We start from the raw sequence: 22,636 nt of genomic DNA, 5'->3' as shown, positions 1-22,636 counted from the left end.
GAGAAGACGCAGTGGAGATGATAGTGCCCCTTAGCTTATATTTGGGGGGGGGGGTTCACTACAGGTAGGGCTTATTTTGGGGGTTGGGCTTATATTTCTGGTCACCTGCCCCCCCCCCCCCCATACCATCAAAAAGAGCGTTACAGAGTCACGCGACTTGATAGAGGTGGGTGCAACTTTGTAGCTACACAAAATCGCGATACTGCCACAAAAAAACACAGCAATCACTGTTTCTATAACACAGCTGCGCTTTTCTCGGGGCAATACCACGTCGCCTGTGTGAAAATAGTCTAATCAACAAGAAATTTTTTCTGTCTTCCAACCTTACTTTTTTCATATTTACCTGTTTAGCCACAGTGCTGATTTCCACGGCCAGATCAGCTCCTGTGTTTCCAATGCCGACCACAATTACTCTTTTGTCCTTAAGATCTTCAGGTGATTTGTAGTCACGACTATGAAAGTACTGGCCTTTGAAATTTTCAATTCCTGCAAACACAAAGAAACTAAATCATGTTTTTTGTTTGAAATTTAAGAACTTTGGTTAATGTATGCGAAAACTTTTTTTAAATTAAGTGAGGAGAAATGGAAAAAAAAACGAATTCCAAATTTATATGGAACCTTTCACATGAAATGGAATTGTCAATTAGTGTGGTTTTTATTGCGTTTTTAAATACGAAGTGCATTCTGTGGAATGTCTTGCGGAATCGCTAGTGTTTTTTTTACACAGACTTCAATTGGGGAATTACATCTCCTGTATGTTAGAAATCCGCCAAACAACTACACTGCAAGACATTCTGAATTCTGCAGCAGAAAACATTTCTGCTGTGAAATTTAATCTTGCGTTTTTAAAGTAAAGGTGCACGGATTTAACCCTTTAGTGACCAAGCCTGTTTGCACCCCTAATGACAGAGCCAAATTTTGCAAATCTGGCATGTGTCAGTTTAACATGAAATAACACCGTAAAAGTTTTGCATATCCAAGTGATTCTGACATTGTTTTTTTGCCACATATTGTACTTCATTTAGGCGGTAAAAATAGACTGATAGAATGAGAGTCACCTTCCCTCCCTCTTTCTTTATAGTGCTAGTAGGTGAATCTGCCGCCTTGTGGTTTTGACAGGGCGGTGCCCTGCAAAGATGGTCGGAGTGGCTAGCCCACATAGCTCTAGCAAGCCTAGGTGCTGGGAGGCAGGCGATTAGAGGCCAGTTGGTGAGCGTGGGTCTCCCGAGTCGGTGGTGTGCGGCAGGAGGCAGTACAAATGATTTCCCTGGTTGTTGAGGTGACAAATTAGTTTTGGGGACTCATAGGACCTCCCTTGGGATTTGTATGGTAATATTCTTTTTTGTTATTTTTAATAAAATGGCTGCTGTGGCCAATTTATTCCAAGATGGCATGTTGGCGTTTGTTTGGTAAAAGGGGGTATGGTTACAGCGACAACGACTCTGTTATACCCGTGTCATGACATTTTGCCATGCTATGAGGAGAGGGGTTCTACCCCTTTCTGATGCAGCAGTGACTCGGCTAGCATGTCAGCGCTGAGAAGAAAGGTGATTGGCACATCAGTGTTAAAGAAAGGGAGGTCCTGCCTTCCCCAAATGTACAAGACACCTCAGGCGTCTTAATAAAGTGCTTACAGCTGTGTCACAAGCTGCGGAATCGGGGAGAGTGTGCACTAGAAAAAACAGGTGGTTATAGATAATTGAAGATATTTAGGTAGTATTCATAGTATTGTGCTTATTCACTAATTAATTTTCTTCTGGAGAACCCCTTTAATTATTGTGTGTGGGTGGGGGGGGGGGGGTCTGTCTTAATTTTGGAGGGTTGATGAAAACACTGCTATACTTATGATTCAAAGGGATAAGATGAAGTGGATTTTGGGATGAGATAAGGCATGTGGTGTAAACATTTTGGGCTGTCGGTGATTTTTGCCTCAGTATTCTGGTAAAAAATTGAATAGGATGATGGTAACACCCAGACAAGACCACCTTGGTTTCCAGTATTGTATCCAAGCTGCATTGTGGTTGGTATTGCTTAGCTATTACGGCAATTGCTTCAAACACTAAAGAAAAATATGGGATGTTAATTACAAGTCTAAAAGGGTTAATTATATAGGTAGATTGATTTACATACTAGAAATGCAGAATCCACTACTATATGTTCCTTCTACAACTTGTCAAAGAAGTAACGTAAAGGCTTTACTTGATTTCCAATGATATAATACTGTGTATTCGATGTAAAATAGTAGGTATTTTTTAGACGTACCTGGAAAGGACTGAAGTTGTAGATTTGGAGAGGTGTGATGACCAGTGCACACCAGTATGGCATCAAAGACTTGTGTCTCCTGTTTTCCCTCATGTTCTGTGGTAACATCCCACTGACCAGTAGTTGCAAAATCTGGACGCTTCCTAATACTGCAAACTGATGTCTTGTAAAATAAGATAACAAAAATATCAGTCTTGTTTTTTGTTTTTTTTTAAATACCTTACTAATATACAAGGAATATGGTATTGTAAGCAAAACAGTGTGGTCAGAGTCTAAACACCCAGATCCTGTCTGTGATGATAATGAGATGACTGCTGAAAAGTTTTCTCTACAGAAAAGGAAGTGCCAGACTATTATTAGACTTAGTGGTCAGTGTGCAAACTGCAGGATTTTAAGTTGTTTTTTTTTAAATATAGATGGTGATACCAAAACTTCCCTCAAAAATCTGGATTTATACAATAGGTCATTTTCTAATGAGACATTCCCGTTTAAGGTAGGGTTACGCTAGTCCTTTTGGTAGCAAGGCTTTTTTCTATCGAGCAATCAAAACCAACAAGCAATTTCACAAGATTTTCAGATTAATATATTAAGATATAAAAATCGCTACTACTTAATAAAAACACTCATAAAATCTCATTACATTGTGATCGAAAATTTGCGATTCATTGGATTGTAGCAATTTAAGAGATTCAAGGTATTCCTATGGATAGCGATTTCTCAATTTCATGATATAAAAAGTATCAGTGTAGCTCTAGTCTTAAACCTTAGTCATGCGTTTTGTATAGAGCTCCAGCTCTACTGTACCTACTTTACAAAGCTGCAGTTTAGGTAAAAATTTTGATGTAGTTCAAACAAACAGAAGTTCACAAAACCCCCAAAATTGTTGTACTACAGTGCCTAAAATCCATAGAAGACCTGCATAAGATTCTTAAGTTACTTAGGAGAGTATCAAAGTACTTTTGAACTGGTTTTAAGACAAACTTAATAAAGAAAAAGAGGAAAGGGAAAAATAGATTTTATTGGGTTTGATCAAGATGAACCACCCGAGCTTAGGGTTCGACCTGAACCGAACGATTATCAAGTCTGACCCGAAACAGCATTCGATTGTTTTGGTTCCTTCAACACTAACCTTTATATGTCTCTAATTTCATTCAAAGATTTTTACTTTCAGATTCCAGAAAAAAGTTATAGCATGCCCTGTCTGATGACATACTGTGTGTACAGAGTTTTTCTCTTAGAAAAGTATTATTACTTCTATGTGAGGATAGCTCCGTACATATGGCGATAAACAAAGTACAGGATTCTTTTTGCCACCATGCCGATCCTTGCTGTGTGTATGGGGACTAAATGTTTTCAAATTCTCTCAATGGCTAATTCTGATGATAAATGATACTGATTACTACCTTAAACTTGATATATTTCCGGAGTTGAAACTGTTCAGCATATTGATAGAAATATTCCAGCACTTTGGAGTTATGCATGTAGTTGGGATATTCTTCAGGCATTGGGTAATCGCTGTAGCACATCATTTCCTTTGATGTATTTATAATAACGGACTTGTAAATGCTAGCTCTGGCTTCTTCAGGTTCTTTCTGCATTGAAAAAGATTCAAATATTTGCTAGATGTACGGTTAAATCCATTAACATAAACTACCCCAACATAACTACATAGATTGCAGGAGAACACCAGCACCAAAATACAATGTATTCCGAAGTGGTATAAAGTATTTAATACTAGTATTATTTATACAACTGTATTGCTAAGTGCATTTTTATATAAATATGAGATTCTTGGTAAAGGAAACAAAGTGTGCTCATCACATTTTGTCAACAATGGTATATAGCCCCAGTCACAAATGTGGGGGAGGGATTGTCACGGACAGGGGGGGGGGGGGGGGGGGGGCGACTGATCCCGCTGCTGCCACCAATTTACCATGGATGGGAGAGGGGAGAGATAGGGAGACCCCAATCAATCCCGCCTCTATTACGATTGGTCACGGATTGATTATTCCGAGCGCTCTCATTGCTGCGAACACCTGTCATGGTGGAGCCTCGACTGATCACACTAGCAGAACTGCAAGCACTGAGTCATTAGAATATAGGCACATGTGTACTTAGCCTCCCCAGGCTTCTGCACGCATGCAAAACGAAAGCTCAAATCACCAGCTGATCAGGTCCAACAGCTCCAGCACTCTACAATACCCACACACTTGCTGCCACCACCTGCTTTTGTTTTCCATGTAAGCTGGAACCTACACTTATGAATTATTAATACAATCTTCAAAGTTATAGTTCATTTTAAAACGGACAAGGTTTGATGAATAAATTGCAGATTTATTCTAAAAAAGACCAGCAGTGCGAAATATTATATATGTTACAGAAGGAGACAAGGTTTACAGGTATACACAGGCAGTATTTAAAATAAAACAAGGAGAAAATAAAATAAATATACCAGATTTGGGATGTTCGGCCCAAGGTTCTGATTGTGCAGAGTCACTGGAAGCAAACTGGAAAGTCCTTACGCTGTAGTGTATCTCTGCAGATCATAAAACTGGGTTTCTCTGAGCACCTAGTTTTAAAAGTTTCCCCAGAACACACCTTTCCTGGCCCCCTCTGAGATCATTCAGAAAAGGCAGGGGTAAATACGTATGTACCTGTGAAAAAACATAATACCCTATTTTGGTCATATCTCAGCTGGAGATCCTCCAATCGGGAATATATGCCTGGCATATTTCCGGTCATGATTGCATCTATTCAGCGATATCAAGTGTGACACATCAATTATGATCCGGGCCCCGCGCCCCAATGAGTTTAGATGGATTTTGTTCAGATGGCCTGCCCAATTATAAAAAAATATCATTCATATCAGGCTAGGACCTTCACACAACCAAAAATCCTTACTAAAAGAGTTTTCCCTAATTTGAATGTCGGAGCCAGCATGTCTGCGAGAATTCAGCTTCTAGGTGAATGATTTGCCTTAGACTTCATTAACAAGTAAATGGTCACACAATTTGGTATCCTGATGCTAATTCTAAACTAAACACACAGTTAGAGACAGAAGCATAGAAGAAAGAAAAGGGCTTATTTACATCACAGCTCTTATACAATGTAAGGTGAGCCCAGTGGCCTTTCTAAATGTGAATATTTAACAGGCAGGAGTGAGGAAATGGGAGAAAGGTCAACTGAGAAACTACAAATGCAATCTAATTACACACAAAATGGATGACACATGCAGCTACATGGCTGATGCCCTACCAGTCTCTATATCACACCTCCCCGTTTTTGAATGGGCATGGAAGGTTGATCCCACAGATAACCTACTACGCCCATCTCCGCTGCCTCCCCTTGATGGGATAGTCCGTCTGCGTTGCCATGCTCACTCCCTTTTCAGTGCTGAATGGAAAAATAATACTATTGAAGGACCAGACTCCATTGGAGGAGTTTGCCATTCTACCCCGAAGGGGTTGTTGTCATCACAATGGTGAAGTTGCTCTTACAGAGATATGGCTGCAGCTTCTACAGGGCCCACACAATGACCAGGCATTCCTTTTCAATGGTGGCATAGACCACCCCCCTGGGTAGGAGCTTGTGAATGAGATATAGTACAGGGTGCTCCTCTCTGCTTGAATGCACTTGGCTGAGAATAGCATACAGGTCATATGCACTGGCATCAGTCCGAACCACAAACCTACTGGTGAAGTCTGGTGCCTGCAGAACTAAGGCACTGGAGAGCGCAGCCTTAAGGGTCATGAAGGACTGTTTGCAATCAGGGTTCCAGTCCACTACCTGAGGCAACTTCTTCTTGGTCAGCTCAGTGAGGGATTATGCTAGGGCACTGTTGTTGGGTGCAAATTTATGGTAGAACCCAGCGGTACCCCCAAGAAGGACATCACCTGCTTTTTAGTTTTAGGGGTGGGCCAAGCCTGGATGGCGTTCACCTTCCCAGGCTCTGGTTTTAACACCACACCAGTCTCTATATCACAGGGATGATCACCAAATTGGAACTCCAAATAAAGAACTATAGGAACAATGAAATATAAAGAAAAAAATCCTCTGCTTCTGTGTCTGGCAGGCATGGGCGTCGTCCTGCTCTCCCTGTTCACTGAAATTTCATTTATTCTCTTCCAGTACTCCCAGGGTTAATTGCTCCTGGGCCTCCTGCTCAGCTGATGCATCTTTTCTAATCAGCGCCCTATATAGCTGCCCTGGGCCTTTCAGCTAATGCTGTTGTGTTATTCATGTCCATAACTCCATGTTTAGCTGCTGCTCTGGCAGTTTCCTTGCTACCTTGCTTTCTGTTTGTGTTCTGTGTCCTCCGTTCATGTATCCAGCTGTCTGTTATTCTCATGAGTCTGCCTCTCTGTTCCTTATTGGGATGACTGCTCCGCTTATAGGCAGGGGTTTCCCTCTCCTGGTTATTAGTTCAGGGCAAAATACCTTCCCTAGTTTCCATATGTATACGGGGTTCATACATCCGGTATCTCACCTCCCATGCTGGGGTCGGCTGTCAACCATGCTGGAATTCATCATCACATACCCGGTAGGTTGACACAGTGGTTCCACATCCACAGTCAGATTTTAATAACTTTATGTAAGGGTTAGAGATGAGCGAGCCTACTCGCTACTACTTTTTCGCCCGAGTACTGTGATTTTTGAGTACTTCCATACTCGGGCGAAAAGATTCGGGGGGCCCCGTGGGTGAGTGGGGGGTTGCAGCAGGGAGTGGGGGGGGGGGGGGGAGAAGGGGAGAGAGAGAGAGGGCTCCCCCCTGTTCCCCGCTGCTACCCCCCGCTCCGTCACGCCTCCCCCCGCCCCCCGAATCTTTGCACCCGAGTACTGAAGTACTTGAAAATTGCGTTGCTCAATCGAGTAATTACTCGAAACGAGTAGGTTTGCTCATCTTTAGTAAGGGTCTATATGATGTATAATTATTGAGATGGGAAAACCTCTCTAAGGACCGGAAAAGTACTTTTAAGGCATTTATAATAGAAAGAAACAGCACATTACTTCAGTTCAATACAACACCAAGATGATTTAAAAGGGCCGTCTACAACCAGACAATCTTTCCAAAAATTTGTGGAGGTCTCATTGTCCTTTCTGTTCCTGTAATGTTGCTGTATGGAATGTACATCATTAATAGAATCAATAACACATTACTGTGGGGGGGGGGGGGGGGGGGGGGGGCAAAAACCGATGTGTGAAAGAATGAATGTGTGAAAATACCGTAAACCTCCAGAGTCCTCCAATATCATCGCTGCTTTCAAAGCATGTGGGCTCTAGACCTTCATCAAGACAGCACTTAATTGCAGGTAGTCCACTGGAACCGGCGCCGATCACAGCAACTTTCTTAACCATGGTGGTGTGCTGTGTTTAGCTAGACAGAACAGAACATTGTTAGGAAAGTGAGAACATCATCTTAGGTAATGCTTCTATTGCATATTGCAACAATCGCTACTCACTGCACAAGACTTGAATGCAACTTTAAGGGATGATCAACTTTCCATAGTTAATTTTACCCTCTCCTGTCACTTTAGGCTAAAAATGAATCAAGCACACTCCAAAAATAGGCTTACTACATTGATACGGTGCCATAACAAAGCTTACTATATAGATACAGTACTAGAATCAATCCTATTACATAAATATAGTACCAAAACTGAGATACAGTTCAAAAGTCAGAGACAGGATGGAACACTGCTGAGGTAGAACGGGTGTTCCCTGTAGGGAAAGGAATTAAAGGGGTTGTCCGGCCACACAGGGTAAAAAATTTTTATAATGCTGCTGCTTCCCTTTCAGTAAGGATAGTAACACACAGCATACAGGGGCTCAAACCGGCAGGCAGATCAGCTGGAATGTCAGTTTCTTACCTTAGAATCTGATCTTCACTGCAGCTTTCAAAGATGGCGCCTCTGTGCTGCCTTCCCACAATGCTCTGCGCTCTCCCTCCTCTGTGTGCGCGCTCCCGATGGCAGTAAGAGGCATGAAAAGGCAGGATTTCATGGCCTCCCTCAGCTCACGTCCTAGCCCCGCCCATGACACGCCCACCTCTATTGAACTGCTCTACAGTCTCTCCCCGCCCAGGCCCCGCCCCCTGCTGCATACTATACTCAGCGGGGGTGTGGCCAGGGGAGACTGCGTTATACACTCATGGTTCAGGATAAAATCCTGGCATGAGTGTAAACAGCAGCACTATGTATAGTGAATGGAGAGGGGCTGGGGAGATCCAAGAGAGAACTCTCCTGCAGCCACCCACTGCAAGGCTACCTACTGCCCCCCCACCCTGCTAAAGTAAAACAAAACATTTACACACACACACACACACACACACACACACACACACACACACACATGCCCTCATAGTGCCCCTCCCACAGCGCCCCCCCTCACAATGACCCCCCCCCCCCCCACAGTGCACTCTCCCACAGTGCCCCCCTAATGATCCCCCACAGTGCCACAAACAGTGCCCTCTACAGTACCCCCCACACATGCCCCCACACAGTGCCCCCCAGTGTCACCCCTACAGTGCCCTCCAAAGTAGCCCCCCTCATTCCCCCCCAACCACAGCATTCTCCACAGTCCCCCCTCAACAGTGCCCCCCAGTATCCCCCCCCCCACAGTACCCCCCCTACACATGCCACCCCCCCCCCAGAGTCCCCCCCAGTGCACTCCAAAGTAGCCCCCCTCCACATGCCCCCCACAGTCCCCCCATCCACAGCGTCCCTATACAGTGCCCCCCCTGTGACCTCCCCCCCAGAGTCCCCCTTTACAGTGCCCACACACAAGTACACTAACAGCACCCCCTGCCCCTCCCCCCTACAAGTACAGTGATACCTATATATAGATAACACAGGATCCACCATTCACAACAGACACAGCTCCCCTCCTCCCCTCCCTGCACAGGCAGGATTATACCGTGTGAAAAATTACTGTCACAGCCCCCTCCAACCCCACGTGACAAATTACTGTGACAGACCACCCCCCCACAGCTACAAATCTATGCGACGGGACACCCCACCGCGACAAGTCTATGCGACCGCACACCCCACCGCGACAAGTCTATGCGACCGCACACCCCACCGCGACAAGTCTATGCGACCGCACACCCCACCGCGACAAGTCTATGCGACCGCACACCCCACCGCGACAAGTCTATGCGACCGCACACCCCACCGCGACAAGTCTATGCGACCGCACACCCCACCGCGACAAGTCTATGCGACCGCACACCCCACCGCGACAAGTCTATGCGACCGCACACCCCACCGCGACAAGTCTATGCGACCGCACACCCCACCGCGACAAGTCTATGCGACCGCACACCCCACCGCGACAAGTCTATGCGACCGCACACCCCACCGCGACAAGTCTATGCGACCGCACACTCCACCGCGACAAGTCTATGCGACCGCACACTCCACCGCGACAAGTCTATGCGACCGGACACTCCACCGCGACAAGTCTATGCGACCGCACACTCCACCGCTACTTCTGACAGCCGGGTCTCCTGACACCACTAGCGCACGCACACACGCACCACTGTACACCCCCCCCCCCCCCCCGCACGACTGATGGCACTAGATCCAACCTACTAAACAGCATAATACCAAAACCAAGCTTACTACACAGATACATTGCCACAAGTAACCTTAAAAATAGATACAATAGATACCAGAACCGAGCCTACTATATACATATGGTACTAGTGCAAGAGTGGCTGCTTAGGTGCTCTGAAGCAACTCCCTGTCGCCTGTGACAGAGCCACAATGGCCTCTTCGTAGGGTTATTGCAATTTTATTTATCTTATTAGTAAATCGTGACGCCATTGCTACATTAGCACAAGAATGTAAAATGTGATGCAGTTAAGAAATCACAAGAACGGGGGTTTAAAACGTAATAACTTTTTTTCCCATTTCTTTGTTAATTTCAGTAGCGATCATATATCAGTGGACACATACAAGCCTTTCATTAAAAGTGGTTATTTATTTTACATGTTAGGAGTATCAGGAATAATGTACATGGGATTCTTCAGGTTAAAGACAGAGATGATGCTCTGGGTAACATATGACAGTGCCGTTAGTTTTCCTAATGGCTCTTCAATGGTGTGAACGTTGAACGGTATACACATTTTTTTGGCCCAGGTTATGAGGGTATTCCGTGGCTCTGGTGTTGGCAATTATAACTTTGCTCTGTATTCCCTGACTGCAATGCTGACAGGGATTTTTCTTCTCCCGGTAATCCTAAATCACTCTCTATACACACTAACACTGTCCCTCGCTCTCTCTCTGATGGACGCCCAAAGATTTTTACTATCTAAATCTCTCACTCATCTGATTAACTCCTCTCAACTACACACAAGGTCACACCGACTAACTATTAGGTTCACTTGTTTGACAGTCGACTTACTGACAAACTCTCTGTGCACTGTACTGATCTGACTGAAATTTCACTGAATGACTATCTTCAAACTACTAATGACCACTTGTCTGTTTGTATGTATGCAAGTATGTGTGTGAGTGATTCTCATAGCTCAGCTACCTAGCGACATCATTGCCCCGCCACCTGGCCCCGTCATAGCTCCGCCCTTTGGTACCATTATGACAAGTCCTAACATACTGAGAATACCACTAAGCCATTATTATGTCAGGCACAACTCAGCGGTCCTGACAGGAGGCACTGACCTACCGTCAGCACAGAGATCCGGCGGGCTGAAGGACCTGTGCTGAGGTCACTGCTGTGGGAGGAGCCATTCTGGAGTTTGATAGTACTGTATACTGAATAAGCTGACAGAAAGTACAGGACGTGTGTTGATGTCACTTTATGTGATCACCTGTGTGGGTGAAGTCAGGGATCACATGACCAGGGGCTCATCACTGTATTCCAGGAGTTGTGTGTGTCATGTGTGCAGTCAGCATAAATGTAGTAGAGCTGCGAGTGGCTGGCTGTCTAATGTGCTGTGCGTGTAATGTGTATAGTGAGCATGGATGTATGTCATGTAGCACAGCTGTGTTTGTGATGTGCATGTCATGTAGCAGGGCTGAGTTTGTAACATGTGCATGTACTGTGGCACAGCTGTGTCTGTCACGTTCATATAATGTAGGAGAGATGTGTTTGTACCATGCACATGTCATGTCTGTCAGGCGCCTGTCATGTACCAAAGTTGTCTGTGACACACGTCATGTAGCAGACCTGTGTTTGTACCATACGCATGTCATGTTTGTCAGACACATGTCATGTAACAAAGCTGTGTCTGTGACACACGTCTTGCAGCAGAGCTCAGTTTGTAACATGTGCATGTACTGTGGCACAGCTGTGTCTGTTACGTGCATATAATGTAGCAAAGCTGTGTGTTGTACCATGCACATGTCATGTCTGTCAGGCACATGTCATGTACCAAAGCTGTGTTTGTCAGGCACATGGCATGTAGCATACTTGTGTGTGTCTGTCACACGTTCATGTACCACAGCTGTGTGTGTGACATGCATGCAGCAAAGCTCTGTGGCGCATGGCACCACCAGAAACACTGGTACCATAATTTCCCAATAATTACTAGTCTCAATATAACTATGACATGACTCCTCTTCTACCTCTCTCTCTTCACTCCCAAGACCTGCATGATCAACTGCCTCCCAACTGTCACTCCACTGGTTTGTAGCCAATGAGAGTTCAATCTGCCGGCAACCAATCAAAATTAACTGTCCAACTGGCAGATTATTAGTAGCTCTGTCACAGGGCAAATTAAGTAGCAAGCAAATTAACCCCTGCTGGTTATACATGAACTGAGCGCCGCCATTTAAAGGCAAGGCACTTTTGTAAGACCCATTTGGGCTACTACACCAGAACTGAGCTTATTACATAGATATGATAGCAGAACTGAGCCTGCTGCCTAAATAGTACCAGAACCAAGCTTACTACAAAGATACAGTACCAAAAGCAAGCACTATGCATAGATACTAATGAAGTGTTGGCAAAAGAGTATATGGTATAGAAATTGCATGCTGCCCTTATTAGCACATAAATGCTATATTCATCAAAAAACATGCATTGTGTTGACAAAGAATGTGAATGCTGCATTAGGCCACGGTCAGTCGAGTGTGCTTTTTGCGTGCGCAAAATGAACGCTTCTAAAAGAACCAATGGGTTCCCATAGAAGCGTTCATATGAACGGAATTAGGGGTGCAAAACACCGCCCACCTAAGAAAGATAGAATATGCACTATCTTCGCTGCGCGACAGGCCGGAGTTTCCAATGACTCCCATGAGAGCAGAAGTTAATGAAAATTCCTGTGCATGGAATAGCTTCCCCGCTGCTTAAAGCAGGACATTTAAAAGGTACTTCTAGCTAGAAGCACCTTTTAAATGTCCCACTGTAAGCAGAGGAGTATTCCTCTTTCACCCTGCTGGGCAACTCCCCAGCAGCAGAAGGCAGTAGGGGACAAGGAATTTCCCTATTGCGGGGAGAGAGGGGGGCGGGGTTACAGGATTTCCCCCAAGAGCATGGGGGAAGAGGGAGGGGCCAGATGGGTCACCCTCTAGCCCCACCCCCTATGGTTTGCTATAGGGATGCTCTCTAAGAATCCATATAGCCCTGCTCACTCTGTCAAGCCCCACCTACTCACTTTCCACTATGGGGATATCCCCATAGCAGGAAGATTTAGCAGAGCCATGGGGGATCTCCCCAAGGCATTAGATGGATTTTGGTCAAGATACATCAGCCCACTAACAACGTCACGGTTCCTTGCGTTGTAGTGGGTCCCTACACTAATATAAATACATCACAGAAGGGGAAATATAGAAACATAAAATGCCTTGCATTTATTATCTATCATTCACATGTAGCGTGGCTTTAAGACTCCAGGGGGAGCCCAGGGTGGCAGTACCAATGTGGTTTACTGTTGGAAGTGCAGGGCAACCCAACAAATTATTATGGCGTCATTAATAGGTTGCTGGTCTGCATGGTGAACTACATGTATCAGAATGGTCTGGCACCCTGTATCCACTATGTGTGGGAGCTTACACCAAGCATCCACACCCCTCATTATCAAGAGGCAGTGTGAGTGGCTGTCTCATCGGTGTCCCGCACAGGTGCAATTAGCTCCCTCATTTGGTAGTCAGCTACCTGCATGGTGAGAGGATGCATCTATATGCACTCCTTACTCAGTAAGTATTGGCCATTTTCTGTGATTGTTTTTATGTTTCTATATTTCCCCTTCTGTGATATAATAAAGATGACACATCTATAAAAAGGTGAAACGGTTCTTAACCCTTTAGTGACAAAGCCTTTTGTGCCTTAGGGCTCAGTCACACGAGCGACGATCCGCCTGTGTTCCTGCACGATAGGACAGCTGCACTGCAGGTGCAGACGACTCTCTGCACCGGCCGGGAGAAAGGACACATGGCTGGCAATAGAGCCGATCATGCAGAGTGTCGTCCGCACGCGGTGCGGCCGTCTTATCGGGCAGGAACATGAGCAGATTGTCGCCCATGTGACTAAGCCCTTAGTGATAGAGCCAAATTTTGGAAATCTGATATGTCAACTTAACATAGAATAACTCCGTAAAGGTTTTGTATATCCAAGTGATTCTGACATTGTTTTTTCGCCACATGTTGTACTTCATTTAGGAGGTAAAAATAGGCCAATAGAATTTATGTATATTTATTAAAAGCGACAAAATTGGAAAAAGTTTGAAAAAATTATTTTTTCACATTTTCAACTGCAAAAACTCAAATATTTGTGAACATACCGTACACATTTTTGATAAAATATATATTTCTATCTGTTTACTTTATTTTGGATACACATTTTAAAAACTTTTTTTAACCATTTAGGAGACGTACAAATTTAACACTAATTATTAATAGGGATGAGCGAGTATACTCGCTAAGGCACTACTCGCTCGAGTAATGTGCCTTAGCAGAGTATCTCCCCGCTCGTCCCAAAAGATTCGGGTGCCGCCGCGGGGCGGGGAGCTGCGGGGGGAGAGCAGGGAGGAACGGAGGGGAGATTTCTCTCTCCCTCTCTCCCGCCCGCTCTGCCCCGCTCCCCGCCGCAACTCACCTGTCAGCTGCGCCGGCCCCCGAATCTTTAGAGACGAGCGGGGAGATACTCGGCTAAGGCACATTACTCGAGCGAGTAGTGCCTTAGCGAGTATATTCGCTCATCTCTAATTATTAACATTTTGAGGAGCACTTTGTTTTCCTACACCAAACCAAGATTGCAAAGATGTCAGTATGATAGATACCCCCACAAATAACCCCATTTTTAAACCTACACCCCTTAATGTATTTACTGAGGGGTGTCATGAGTATTTTTACCCCACAGTTTTTTCCAGGAATTGAGGCAATTTGAGTAGAAAAAAAATAGAAATTTCAAATTTTTGCAAATATGTCATTTTAAAGGCAGGTTTTTGTTTCTATAGCACACATGAAAATGAGGATTTACACCCCAAAATGAATATCCCGGTTTGCCTTGTGTTCAGAAACATACCCATTGTGGCCCAAATCTTATGTCTCTATGCACAACGAGGCCCAAACCGAAAGGAGCTGCCGGTGGCTTTCAAAACAGAAATTTTGCTTGAAGGGCGTGATTTAGGCCCCATTGCACACTTGTAGAGCCCTTGAGTGTCCAAACGATGGAGAACCCCCACAAATGACCCCTTTTTGAAAATCAGACCCCTTAACGCGTTCATCTAGGAGTGTACTGTGCATTTTGACTCCGCAGTTTTTGAATGAATCTGAGCAAAGCAGAAGGAAAAAAAATTACAATTTTAATTTTGGCAATTGTGTCAAATTAAAAACAGGGGTTTTTTTTGTACAGCACACATACGAATTAAAACTTCCACCCCAAAATGGATCCCCCTGTTTGTCCCGTGTTCAGAAACATACCCACTGCAGCCCCAATCTACTTACAGGACACATGTTGGATTTAAGGGCACAACTGAATAAATTCCAGGCTCCATTGCTCAGCTGTGCGGAAAAAAATTGACTTCCTAAAAATAATCTCCCCCTCCGTGCCCTTTTTGGCATTCCCTAAATATAAGATAAAGTAATAATGTAAACTGTGTGGTATGCCTGAAAACAGGGGTAATTACGGAGGCTGGTTGGGATGGGCATATGGGGCAATAAAACCCGTATCCCTTCTCCAATGCTTTTTTGGGGGGGAGAATTTCTTGACCTCAATGGCACGGATTGGGTGTAAGAAGTGGCGCTCTGTGAGGCTTTATAAGCTTGCTGTGGTGCAGCAGTCTCACACAGAACACGCTCAACAAGCTGCTCCTGGAACTGCAGGAAGGTGAATGTTCCCCGGGCTTCTGGTAAATTACGTATTGCAGGTAGCGATCTGAATAATGCCAGGCTCACATGGCCGTATGTGGAAGCCACTTGCAGAGGTCCACAACGAATCCCAGTTGTGAGCCCATCCATGGCTCTGCATACGGCCACGTAATGAACTGTGCATAACTGCGTACTCACACAGGCGGTCATGCGCAGTATACCTTTTTTTGTTTGTATTTCCCACACCATTGCTTAGTTAAGACGCGGGTACCTGTAGCCTGTACACAATGTAGTTGTATATCCACAACGATAGAGCACAATGGGTTCCATATTGCGGATATCTGCGGTAAAATAGAACCTGCTATTGTTACGATCATGTGGGCAAACTAAGCACAGGGCCCACACGATCGTGACCAAAAGGGGAGTGGATGGGATGGACGCACATGGGTTTCAGGCAACTGATCCTGTGCTACACGGGACGATGATGTGGCCCTACCTAAGCGGGGACATTGGCCCAATAAGGGCAACCCAGCGGTCTTCGGATCTGGGCCCTAGCTGATCCTAGGAGCCACGCACCAGAACAGGACACATTTACATGCCAAATGACAAGGACAGAACAGGATACACAGCATACAACATGCAACCACTAGTAACAGATAAGCTGAATATACCAGGTATTAGTTGACATTTTATACAAAACATGAAGGCTAGCAGGCCAACTTCACGGCTCCTGGTTATACCGCTAGTCCCTACAGTAACCAGAGTCCAGCAGAACCAGACAGTTCACACAGAATGCTGCAACAGAACAGGACACAGATCGCAGGTCATACAGCAAGCTAACACCAAGCTGACAGAATTTAAACGTACAAACGGACATGAATTAGCAGGTCACAGATGACACAGCAAGCTTGCAACAGGACAGACTCTACCAGCACGGACTCTACCGGCACAGACTCTACTCAGAGCTCACATGAACACAGATGAAACTCCCAGCAAGTATATGTGTCCTCATACCAGGGGGGATAGACAGTCAGCCACAGAACTGACATAGGGTACTGTGTCATGGATCCACCAATTGACACACTGGAAGCAGAGAGACACAACAGACCTACTTTCAAACACAGATCAGAATGGGAACAAGCTGACCATGACTGATAACAAGCTGACCATGACTGATAACAAGCTGCAGCAGTAACATGACGGCTCACCCTGGGACCCAGCCAGCAACTGACCAGGAGCTGGATTTATATGTGAGCACAGACCCAGGAGATTGGCTAGCAGTAAGTACCACACCCAGCCAGCTCAATTAACCCTCAACAACTTGCAGCTGTGCTGCTAGGAGTACATAGTACGGGTGCATTCACACGAACGTATATCGGCTCGGTTTTTACGCCGAGCCGATATACGTTGTCCTCGGATGCAGGGGGGGGGGGGGGGAGGATGGAAGAGCCAGGGCCAGGAACTGTGCACCCGCCCCCTCTCTGCCTCCTCTCCGCCCCTCTGCACTATTTGCAATGAGAGGAGGCGGGGCAGGGGCTGGGCTAAAGGCCGGGAATTAGCCCCGCCCCTGTCCCACCTCTCCCCATTGCAAATAGTGCAGAGGGGCGGAGAGGAGGCAGAGAGGGGGCGGGAGCACAGTTCCTGGCCCTGGCTCTTCCATCCTCCCCCCCCCCCCCTGCATACGAGGACAACGTATATCGGCTCGGCGTGAAAACCGAGCCGATATACGTTCATGTGAATGCACCCTACAACAGATCCCAGCAGCACACGTAACAGCTATGTTCTGTTTTCTACAAGTGGATTACATAATTCCAACCCATTAATGTGAGCGGAATTGTGTAATCCAGTGAGTCCGCGGAGGAGGATCGCGTCAGGGTTCAAATACGGAGGCCTCCTGTAAAAAGTTTTATCTCTTCTCACCGATCGCATTGGTGAGGGGGGATGAAACTTCAACTTTTTTTTAACTTTTACGTGATTGCCATTATTCATTGGATAACGGCGATCATGTGACCATGAACTGCTCACTGCAGCCCCCGTAACATCTCCAGGTTCTCAACTACCTTTCGTAGCCAAGAGCAGGGAGATTTTAAATTTCCTGGGCAATCCTTGACTTTTGCGCATGCGTCCGCCATTTTGGTGATGGACGCATGTGGAGAAGCCAGGGTAAGGTCCGCAGATAAAGATCCCATCATGGGACAAATGCAGGGACCTTAGTTATGTAACTTTAACTTTTTATTTTAATTTTTTTAACATTACATGATCATGTGACCAGGAACCACATACAGTGGTCCCTGGTCACATTTCCCTGCACTCGGCTATCTTTGACAGCCGGGTGCAGAAAGATTTTAAATTTGCCACGCTCTAAGGCCTTCTGTGTATGCGCGTCACATCGGAGCATGCGCAGAAACCCCCGGTAGGTCCAGATTGCCGCAGGACATCATGGAGGACGGGGGTGAGTATTTTCAGCTCCCCCATGGATCTGATCCATGAGGGCAGCTGAAACTGTAACTTCTAAAAAATTTTTTTTTACTTTTCCGTTATCCAATGGTTACCAGTGATCACGGGCCTGAGGACCACTCACCGAGGTCCCTGGTGATGTTTCCTGCCTCCCGGCTACCTTCAGGAGCTCGGGGCTAGGAGATTTTAAATCTCCCAGGCATTTCAGGCCTTCTGTGCGTGCGCGTGACGGCATACATCTGGCGCTCATGCGCTGAAGAGCGGCATCAGATCCTGTAGGACCAGATCACCGCAGGATATCACAAACGAGGGGGGTGAGTACACTCAGCTGCCCCCATGGATCCAATCCATGAGGGCAGCTGAAACTGTAACTTCTAAAAAATTTTTTTTTACTTTTCCGTTATCCAATGGTTACCAGTGATCACGGGCCTGAGGACCACTCACCGAGGTCCCTGGTGATGTTTCCTGCCTCCCGGCTACCTTCAGGAGCTCGGGGCTAGGAGATTTTAAATCTCCCAGGCATTTCAGGCCTTCTGTGCGTGCGCGTGACGGCATACATCTGGCGCTCATGCGCTGAAGAGCGGCATCAGATCCTGTAGGACCAGATCACCGCAGGATATCACAAACGAGGGGGGTGAGTACACTCAGCTGCCCCCATGGATCCAATCCATGAGGGCAGCTGAATCTTTAACTTTGGATAGCGCCGATCGCATTGCCGGGGGGGGGGGGGGGGGAAAGGCTCCCTGTGGCCCCCCATGACTGCTCCATGTTGTCAGCTACCTCCGCTAACCGACAGCATGTAGCTGTCACGTCCACAGCCTACATGACTTTAATCCTCAGGGAATGCATGTTTTTACGTCCCTGAGGATTAAAGCCCACTTGGCTAGAACGTAAAAAGGCATTGGGGCTGTCATTAAGGGGTTAAAGAAAAAACCATGAATAAAATGAATAATAACAGACCTTGTACTAATAAGATTGGTGACAGATCTTGAGAAGGAAAACTGCTGAATTTGGGCAGATCTGTAATCTTGGTGTTTCTCCTGGGTCAGACCCTCTGTGACTTTCATATGCAATTTTAAAGGGTCTCAGTCAAATCCCTGAATCCTTCTCCCTCCTATTATACAAGTTTACATCATATAACAATGATCTTTATTTATACAGTGCTAACAAATTCTGCAGTACTTTACAGATCAGATGGTACTTGTACAGACAAGATCAGACCTCACACACAGTAAGTATAAGGGCAGGTGCAACGCCCCACGGCGACCAAGACACTGAGGAACTGGCAAGGATAGAGTTGTCACTTGTCACGGTGGCTCTACCAGACTCCTTCCCGGAGGGATGCACAGAAACTTGGCCAAGTCACCGCTAGGCCTCTTCCAGGCAACGCCGGGTGGTATTTAGCTGTATAAATGTAGTGGACTTGAAGTGGTCATACATGATGCCACCATACCTTTTCACACCAACAAATCCTCAGCTGTTAAATAAGAAAGTCCACACACAGTTAGACTTGAATACCTCAATCATTGGGAATGGGCAGTGACTGGAAACTTTACTCTGTACTTTGTAGAAACACAGCTTATTGGCATGTGCAGGAAGAACACTGTTTCGGTAGATGATCAGGGAGGAGAATACAGGATGACACCGGGCCCAAAGTCAAAGTTATCTGTGGTCCTCTGCTCCTAGACACACACACACACACACACACACACACACACTACGGGACTCAAAATAACTCCAGAGGGGAACACGACATTCCTCTGACACTCAGAGGTGATTCCTAGAATGATGGTGACTTGGATACCTCTCCTCTCTTCTTCCTTCACTTCACCACATGAGGGTTGAAGGTACCCCTATGTGGCTGACACACTCCACTCCTAACTGTTGAAGATGACAGAACTGCTTTCCCACTCTCAATCACTCATATTTATAGAGGACAGACATCACGTGAGTAATAAACTAATAAATGGAATGAAAGGACTGGAATATCCAGAGAGGCCATCAAAAGTAGGATTATTCAACCTGGATAAAAGATGGCTAAGGGGTGATCAAATAACTATGTATAAATACATGAGGGGACAATACAAGGATCTCTCCCATGATCTGTTTATACCTAGGACTGCGTCGGTAACAAGAGGGCATCCGCTACATCTAGAAGAAAACAGGTTTCATCACCAACACAGAAGGGGATTCTTTACTGTAAGAGCAGTGAGACTGTGGAACTCTCTGCCTAAGGACGTGGTGATGGCAAAATCCATTGAGAAGTTTAAGAGGGGACTAGACGTTTTTCTCGAGTGGAAGCATATTACAAGATATAGACAATAGGTGACCAGGTCTTACAGTCAGATAGGAACTATCAAAGGTTGATCCAGGGATTATTCCGATTGCCATTATGAAGTCGGGAAGGAATTTTCCGCCAAATGGGCTAATTGGCTTCTGCCTCTGGGGTGTTTGCCTTCCTCTGGATCAACTAGAGGGTGGAAATAGGCTGAACTAGATGGACATTGTCTTCATTCAGCCTAATATACTATGTTACTATGTATGTAACCAGACTTTGATACTTTTCCAGACATATCCCAGACACTTTCAGACAATAACCTCTCTGATGCTGCAGCTCTGCAATACACATAACAGAAACAAGACAATTTGCACAGTGCATCAACATAAAAGAAATAACATGTATGATAATTATGGAGGGGACAGAAATAGGTGTTTCAGGCTACTACAGTTCCCCCTACTTAAAATAAGACGCCCCTGACGCCCCTAAAACAGAGTGTAATATCCGGAGAAAAGATATCTCAGTGTACTACTCCAGATCACCTTTAGGAACACTGCACTGTCACAGAGTGTGTAAGGCGAAACCTGTAAACACAACTCCTACCCTCCAGTTATTTGCATAAAACATTAACCCATGCTGGTGTTCTGAGACCACCTTTTGAATGTCACTTTCTGAGTAAAGCATTATTATGACAGTGTGTATGAAAATAGTTTGGCCTAACCATGAGAAGATTCTACTAGGCTGAACTGAATTCAGGATACACTAGTATAGCTATGGGGCACGTACATTACTCTTCTCCCCAAAGACAAAGATATGAGGCAAGTGGAATGAACATCACTTCCTCTGACAAAAGAGAATACAACACTGATGCAGTACTTCAAAATAGAGAATGGCAACTGGTAGGAAAAACCAGAGACAAGTGAAATGACCATCACTTTCTCTGAAAAAAAGCACAAGACTCCGCGACAGGTGGTAGCTTAAGTCAATACCCCCCTGTCCGGGACTAAAGAGATAAAGTGAAAAGGATGCCCCGCTTACTGAGACAGACTAGGACGGTGGACAGACACTGGCACTAAAGAGGCGACATGGGGAACAAAGAACCTCCAGTTATACACATAGATCATTCCACCATTCACGCAGTCTCATTCAATCAGGAGCTTTACTTGACAAGCTGAACAATTTTACTTTGCTAATAAGATTCCTTTTCTTTACCTCCTGCACAGTGCTTGAACATTACATAATAATAACATTTTCAATATGAAAGAATAGACACATTTGACTATGCAAATTAGGGGAAAAATTATAATTTTGTAGTCCTTAAGTACTTAAGGGGGCTTAACTGGGGAAAAGAAAATATCTCTTACTGAGTCTTTTTTAAAACTTGAAACAATTTCTTGGCCGGATCAGGACAAGCTGGGAATCATAACTCTCCAAATCAGTGATGGTAATAGGCATCGGATGATTTTCTCTGTTGCTGTTCTCTATCACAGAGGTTCCTGAAGAACTGGCCTGGTTGATGCTGCACACTTCCTCGTCACATTCGTCTAGGGCAGTGCTGGCACACAGAGCCATGGGGCGCTCACCACGATACAAAAAACAGGCTCGGGTGCCTCAGCTCCCGCCGGTAATCACGCTGGCAGTGCTGATCCCAACGCACATTCTGACGTCAATGTGCAGCTGGGATCCTCCTCCCCTGAGTCCTCTCCTCCTCAGTTCCGTAGGAGAGAGGATAATGGAGGAAATGTTTCGGGGAGCATACACTTACATCAGTGTGCACCCTGGCTTAGCGCCGAGTAGAGGAGGAGCGCTGCTGACAGCGAGGAGGTAAGTATATGGGTTGGGGGGAGACTATTAATACTGAAGCTACTGAAGGGGTTAATACTACTGGGGCTACTGAGAGGGTTTAATATTACTACTGGGGCTACTGAGAAGGGTTAATATTACTACTGTTGTATTGGGTCCCTACACTAATATAAATGCATCACAGAAGGGGAAATAAAAAATTACACTAAAACGCAAGGAACCGTGAAGTGGTTAGTGGGCTCATGTATCTTGGCCAACATTCAACCAATGCCTTGCATTTATTATCTATCATTCACATGCAGTGTGGCATTAAGACTCCAGGGGGAGCCCAGGGTGGCAGTACCAATGTGGTTCACTGATGGAAATGCAGGGCAACCCGCCGAATTATCATGGCGTCATTAATAGGTTGCTGGTCTGCATGGTGAACTACATATATCAGAATGGTCTGGCACCCTGTATCCACTATGTGTGGGAGTGTACGCCAAGCAGCCACCCCCCCTCATTATCAAGAGGCAATGTGAGTGGTTGTCTTATCGGTGTCCTGCACAGGTGTTATTTGCTCCTCCAT

General features: G+C 45.5%; 1 protein-coding gene across 2 annotated transcripts in view; it reads right to left on the bottom strand.

Moving 5' to 3' along the window:
• The window catches only part of LOC136621633 (flavin-containing monooxygenase 5-like), a 47,266-nt gene that overhangs the window by 17,462 nt on the left and 7,168 nt on the right, over positions 1-22,636 (bottom strand). The window contains exons 1-5 of one of the 2 annotated variants that reach the window (XM_066597265.1): positions 8,130-8,242; positions 7,486-7,636; positions 3,666-3,854; positions 2,263-2,425; positions 344-486 (exon numbers count right to left, since the gene is read on the bottom strand). In XM_066597265.1, coding sequence (XP_066453362.1) covers positions 344-486; positions 2,263-2,425; positions 3,666-3,854; positions 7,486-7,617 — 627 coding nt within the window. In that variant the 5' untranslated portion in view covers positions 7,618-7,636; positions 8,130-8,242. Of the gene's footprint in view, positions 1-343; positions 487-2,262; positions 2,426-3,665; positions 3,855-7,485; positions 7,637-8,129; positions 8,243-22,636 lie in introns of those variants that run through there. The other variant, XM_066597264.1, reaches the window with a different exon arrangement.

Source organism: Eleutherodactylus coqui, chromosome 3 (assembly GCF_035609145.1).
Source record: "Eleutherodactylus coqui strain aEleCoq1 chromosome 3, aEleCoq1.hap1, whole genome shotgun sequence".
Classification (NCBI taxonomy): Eukaryota; Metazoa; Chordata; class Amphibia; order Anura; family Eleutherodactylidae; genus Eleutherodactylus; species Eleutherodactylus coqui.
This window is presented reverse-complemented; position numbering and strand designations above follow the sequence as displayed.